The following is a 6,580-nucleotide window of genomic DNA, read 5'->3' as shown; positions in this document are numbered from 1 at the left end:
TGCCCTTCTTTTTTGGCTGTGCTGTTTTGACACTCTTTGTTGCTTTTTATTTTTTTCTTTAATTTTTATTTTCTTTTTCCCTTTTGTTTAATGTTTAATTTCTTTTCCTCCAGCCTGGTCGATGTGTTTTTCGATATTGTTTTCCGTCCGCTGTTTTCTTCTCTCTCTTGCGCAGAGACTGGTGCTGATGAACATGCCCGTGGCCGAGGACATGACGGTCCATTTTACTTCCACCCTGATGGCGCTGATACGCACGGCCTTGGACATCAAAATTGCCAAAGGTAACGTCAGTGGGGTGGGGAGGGGACAGAGCCAGGAGGGTTTCACAGGAACCAGCACTCATCTTTCAGGAAGGCTGAGGACATCACAACCAGATCTGGGTTGGCTGCCCAGAGCCTGGCGTGTGGATGGAAGCGATTACCTTGAGCGTATTTCTGCTGCTTTATGTAAAAAGTCTATTTCTTTAGGGAGGAGATGGACAGTTTTCCACTAGAAGCTTCTTCCAGAGAACAGAAACAGCTTGACGTCTGCTGCGTGAAGAGGGAGAGAGAAAATTCCCCTTCCTCTCCATGTGCAAAAACAAACTAGGGAGGGGAAAAAAAATCACATGTGCTGGGCTACCCAGGGCTGGGGAACAGAAATCTCTCTCTCTCAGGGAAGAGAAAATGTTCAGAGCAGAAAAAACCTGCTTTTTTGTTGTTGCTGGAAACACTGTGATTCATCAGATCAAAAGCTTTCTGCAGAAACATGCCATTTGCAATAAAACATCCCCTGAGAACAGCTCAGCTGTTGAGAGAAAACCCAGCCTAGGGCAAGATACCAGCAAAAGCCCAACGCGGAGCCTAGAGCTCCTTGGGTTCAAGCCCCTCTACATAACAGAGATTTGAACCCAGGTCTCCTACAGCTCAGCAGAACTTGGGTGTCTCTGGCTGGTGCGTGTTGACAGCTCTCTTTGCGCCCAAGTCTTCCTAATCTCAGCAGACCCCTTCACCACTGGCCGGAGAGCTCTGCTCTCCTTGCGCAGCGTCGCCGAGTATTTGTGGATTTTCAGCCCAGTGGAGCTTCTCTTTCACCGGCACATGATCCGCTCGCCAGAAAAGAGAAAGTGGGGCAGCAGCAGGTGTGTGTGGGCTGGAGTAGGATTAGAGCCGCAGAGACGGGCCCAAGGCGAGCTTGAAGATGGCAGCTTTGAGTGGGAGGGCAGGGGATGGGGAGATGGAGGCACATATGGAAAGGGCGGTAGGAAAGTTTCCTTGCAAGAGCAGGAGACCAGGTTCCCTGATGCAAGATGGCCCTCCCAGCCCAGAGAGAGCTGGTTGCTGCTTGTGAACTTCTCTTTAGGATGGGAAAAGGGTTTTTTCAATTGGACCGTCGTGCCAGGTCTTGATGTACATGGGGTATGTTTTTCCCCCTTGCTCTTCAAGGTGGTGCAGATTGGCAGCAGTTAGACTCTGAGCTTCAAAAGGAGATCCTGACCATTTGGCCTCACCTGTCCCAGAAGATGCTCGACCTGTTGGTACCCATGCCAAAAAGTGAGTCTCGGGGGAGAGGGAGCTGTCGTTACTGCCAAGTTTCCATCCTGCCTGCAGCAGCTTCTTCCCAAAGGGAGACGGAGATGGGTCAGACTTGTTCCCAGCTTGGGGAGAAGTGGGAAAAGGGTTTGTGTTGCTACAGGCTGGCTTCTGCCTTGCTCTGCCTGGCTGCTTGAGATCCCTTTTGAGAAACTCCCAGTTTGCAGTGATTTACTCCTGCCAAACAGAGAGTCTCCTGTAAATCATCTCTGGAGCATATTGGGGCAGGAGGCTGAGCATCGCTTGCTCCATTACCAGTGATGATGTGATGAGGCTGTGTGTCTGGGTGGTTTACGATGATGCTTTCAAGCCATTTCCACCCAGTTTATCTCCATATGGAGTGTCTGGGTGCTCATCTCTTTTTTTGGAGCAGTGAGCAGACTTTGAGGGTCACCAGCGTATCCCACAGCAGGACTCTTCCTGAGATCTGCACTGGTGGCTTCGGATCTGCCGTTTCTGTTAAGATAAAAATGTCCCCCACCTTTCTTTTCCTCTTACGCTCTCAGCCTCTGACCTGACTGTTGGCAAAATATATGCAGCCATGATGATCATGGATTACTATAAGCAGAGCAAAGCGAAGAAGCAGCGGCAGCAGCTGGAGGAGCAGGTGAGGCTCAGTGAGGGCACACGGTGGGCAGGGTGAGCACGTCCAGAAAACCTTTCTTACCACATCCCAACCACACGGGCAGCCCGCTGCATGGGATGCAGCTGAGGGATGATGGTACAGGTTGGCCTTTGGTGATTACAAGGCACACACAGGTGCTTCCTCAGCCCCCAACAGCAAACACGAGCTTGCTGTTGTCTTCCCAAGTGGTGGGGACTCGGTGAAGCCCTGGATGTTCATCTGCATTTCCTACAGGCTCAGCTTCTTCCTTTCCTCAATACAGAAAAATGCCCCCATGTTCCAGCGCATGGAGCCGTCCTCCTTGCCACAAGAAATCATCTCGAACGCGAAGGCTCTGCCTTACCTCCAGCAAGAGACGCTCTCGGGCCTGTGAGTATTGCCCTGGGAAGAAAGGAGGTAGTCCTGTAGCTTTTCTGTTCCTGCAGCCCTCATTTTGTTCTCTGGAGCTGGCACTGGGATGCACAGCGGGTTAAAGAGCTGCTGAGAGCAGGAGAAACCTAATTTGGGGCAGAAATCTCCTGGCACAAAGCTTTTGCAGGATTCCAGGTAGCTGGTGTGCGTCGGCATCGCCAACAGCAACAGTGGTGGCTAAGGGGGGGTGGCCAGGCATCTGCACGGACCCTCTTCTTGCAGGATCATCCCAGCACTAAGCGCAAGCTCTCTTACAGAGAAGGGTCTGGGATGGACCTGAACCTCAAGAGCAGTTGTGCAGTGGATCCCAGGATGGTGCAGGGTCAATGGAGGATCCCAGCACCTTGGCTGGTGGGAATGAGTTGGTGGGAGTTGCTGGCACTGCACTTGGCATGCCCTATCTGCTGGCACAGACCTGGGGCACTGGTGTCATCTCCTCCCTGGGCACAACTTCAGCTCTCCAAGGAATGTCATATTTGTCCTGGGGGACAATCACAGAGGCTTCTCAGCTCTGTGCTGCTGGAGATGCAATGCCTGACACTGGCAGCACCCAGTTTTTGGCCTCCCTGAGGTGGAACTCTCTTTACAGGAGCAGCCGGGGTGGGTTCCCCTCACTGAGCCCGCTCTCGCCACAGGAGATCTTCCAGCTGGCGTGCATGGATCCGGCCCACGAGCAGTTCCAGGAGCACCAGTCTCTGGTAAAGTCACGCACTGCCTGGCAGGCACGCGCCTGCGGTCCTTGGTCCAGGATGCTGGTGGGCATGGGGAGGTGTGGGGCCACCGGCACGATGGTGAAATGCTGCTCCATGCCCCTGTGGCTGTGAGCACAGTGGAGGGATGGCAGCTGCTGGGTTGCTCATGGATCCAAAGCAGAGGACAAATGTCCCCAGGTGTCCCCTGGCTGGGGTTCTGGCCACTCGCCTCTGTCTGGGCTCTGGGGATGCAGCCATCCCTGGACCAGGCAGAGTCCAGTGGTTTTGGGGTGAGACCTGTGACCGGGGTGGAATGTCCTGCAGTAAAATATCCTTCTCTTTACAGGCTGCTCTTTTTTTTTCCACTGAGCACTCATTTCAGTGGGTTACCCCTGTGCCGAGTTGATGGTATCTGATGTTTTCAGATTCGTGTTCATTTTGTTGTCAGTGCTGGTGTCCCCTGATCCAAACCCAAGCTGTCAAACTGTCTCCAGAGCAGGAGCACACCCCTCCGGCCTCACACACATGGTGGCCGGCAGCAGCAGTGTCTCTGTGTGTGTGTTTGTATATATATATATACATATCTATATATATCTTTCCATGTCTGTGTGTGTGCGTTTGCGCACCACCCCGACGGTTGTTGGATGCAGCGTGGTACCACTGTGCATCTCCAGCCCAGTCTGTGGGTCTGTAGTATCTCGTGTGAGCTTTGTCCCGTGCTGGCAGGCATCCCCTGCCCTGGCCATCCCCGCCGTGTCACCGTCCTGTCAGCGAGGAAGTGGCGAATGAGAGTCCCCTACCTCGCCATAAAGTCACCTTCTAGCAGATCTCTCTCCCTGCCCATCTCCTTGATGGCACATCCTGTACAAAAGAGTCCCCTAAATCGGGAATTAGCCGAAGCGTAAAGTTGCTGCGGGTGGCATGCTTTCTTTTAAAGGGGATGCTGCCAGAAAGCCTTTAAAACAAGGTCAGAGCAAAAATCCCATACCTTTGTCCCCTTGTGGCAAAAGGAGAAGGACTTGAAGCCTGGGCAGTCAGGGCATCAACAGGTCCAGGCAGGTTTCCCCTGCCACTGAAGAGGTGCAAGATGAATTGGCCATCAGGCAAGCCTGAAGCACCACATCTGGGCTCACCTGCAACGGGTTTTGAACTGGAGATTGTTTTTCAGTGGTGACGGGAAGGATGTAATGTCTTAGACTCCCTTTCTGGCCCACTTAAACTTGAGCGAGCGGGGCTGTTCCCCTGCAAACGGGGCAGAAGCAGCGCGCTGCCCTGCTCCAACCCCATCCCAAGAGCTTGGCTGTGTGTTTATTTCCAGGAGCCAGAGGTTAGGGAGTTTCAAAGAGTGCAGCCCTCTAACCGTGGCAGCTACCTTCCCGTGGACACTCAGGACCACGCTGTCTCTGGGAGGGCCTCCTCCATGCCTCGTCTCACTGTGGATCCCCAGGTAAAACCAAGCAAAGCCCCCACGGTTGCCGGGTCCAAGCAAAACCTACCAGGTAACGCTGGGGCTTCTCTCCGTGCAAGCCCCGTGAGCGCCACGGCTTCCGCATCATGCTGATATTGGAGCATCTCCCCATCTTTTGGGGTGCTGCACAAGTAGGACAGCTGCTGTTCCCCGACATGGGCGACACCAGCATCAGAGAGCAGCCAGAGGAATTAATCTCCTGGCTCATGCAGGTGGAGCCAGGGCCATGCTGGGAGGTTGCAGGGTCCCCTCTGCAGTGGGACACCCCTCCTTTCCTTCAGCCCCGGGTGTTGGCTGAGGTTTGCGGAGTCCCAGCCCAGCTGTCAGATGATTTCCTGCATGATGAAATGCCTTTTCCTTCTTTTCCTGTTGTCCCAACGCACATGTCTGTCCGGGGGAACCCAGGCCACGTCTCACCTCCTCGTTTGTCTGCCCAGTTTCTCTGTCGTTCTGTCTCGTGCTCAGCCTCCACCAAGACACGGATGCTTTTTATGGAGTTGGGTTTTGCTGTGAAGTATCTGGGTCTGCTTTCTCACAGAGGACCTGGTGTCGTAGCTGGTGTGACACATCACGGTGCTTTGGTGGAGCGTGAAGGGGAAGGGAGGCTTTGTCTCCTGGGCTTTATTGACCGTTCCTCAGTGGGGGGAGAAGACCAGAAGGAGGGGACGGAAGCAGGAAGGGAATTAATGCAAGGAGAGGAGGAAAGGGAGAGTGGCCTGAGGCTGCAGAGGTAAAAAGCTGCCAGAATAAAGCAAAGGGAAATATAGAAGGAGGTGATGTTTTCCACAAAACATGTGAGAACACAAATTAGGAGAAGAGGAGGAAGTAGAAAGGAGAAAGGAAAGGGGAGAGATGATAAAACAATGACATGAGTGAAGAGAGAGGGAATGGGTGCAGGGGAAGGGCACTCAGGAATAAAGGAGGACAAAAGAGGACCATGAAAACAAATACCTATGAAAATAAATACCAGGCAAGGGGCACTGGAGGATCCCCCTTCTCTCAGTTTATTCTTCAATGTCTCTATTTGTTCCACTCCTATTTTCAAGGTGCTGAAGGATGCTGAGCCAGCCTGGGGGGCAATGGCCCGGCTCCTGCCGTGTCCCCATAGCTGGAGTAGGGGGCAAACGGCCTGGTACCCTCCGTGTCCCCATGCCCAGGGCAGGATGCTGCTGCTTTTCCCTCTACACTCAGCACTTTGGCTTGAATCACAGCCACTGGCTTTGCTTGTGGAACAGTTTCCACCACAAAAGCTGAACTCTGCTTTCCTCCCAACCTGGATTTGTACAGAGATTATTTGGGGGGTGCCATGCTTGGGCTGGCCACCCTCCACCCTGAATCTCCCTGTGATGGGCCAGTGGTGGTGGGTGAACCGGTAATTGCTCACCCACCATCCCCTCCAGCCCTTCCTGGCACTAACCCCCTCGCCGGGGGTTGCTTGCAGGTGGTGACAGACACCAGCTCGATGCGACGATCGTTCTCTACCATCCGGGACAAGCGCACCAACAGCTCTTGGCTGGATGAGTTCTCCATGGAGCGGAGCAGCGACAACACCTACAAGTCACGCCGGCGCAGTTACCATTCCTCGCTCCAGCTCTCCGCCCGACGCCTCAATGCCGACTCAGGTGAGCAAGGGATGGTGGCCCCATCCCACACCACCACCCCCTGCTCCTCCCCGCCAGCCAAGGGTCCTCTGCTCCCGGGAACGGGATGGTGAGGACTGATGGGGATGTCCTGCAGGCCACCGGTCCGACGGGCATCGCTCGGGCGGCAGGGAGCGGGGCCGATCCAAAGAGCGCAAGCACTTGCTGTCGCC

The 6,580-nt window shown here is 54.1% G+C and overlaps 1 protein-coding gene across 1 annotated transcript; it reads left to right on the top strand.

The window, feature by feature from the left end:
* Positions 1–175: 175 nt before the first annotated feature.
* Positions 176–6,389, top strand: LOC104277397 (voltage-dependent R-type calcium channel subunit alpha-1E-like; the record flags this gene model as incomplete). Its single annotated transcript, XM_009874017.1, has 6 exons — positions 176–281; positions 1,425–1,532; positions 2,078–2,178; positions 2,459–2,565; positions 3,197–3,305; positions 6,209–6,389. Coding segments are annotated over 6 exons (712 nt in total), but the record flags the coding sequence as incomplete, so codon positions are not given.
* Positions 6,390–6,580: the final 191 nt, after the last annotated feature.

The sequence above is a fragment of the Apaloderma vittatum genome, unplaced genomic scaffold, assembly GCF_000703405.1.
Source record: "Apaloderma vittatum isolate BGI_N311 unplaced genomic scaffold, ASM70340v1 scaffold27357, whole genome shotgun sequence".
NCBI lineage: Eukaryota > Metazoa > Chordata > Aves > Trogoniformes > Trogonidae > Apaloderma > Apaloderma vittatum.
This window is presented reverse-complemented; position numbering and strand designations above follow the sequence as displayed.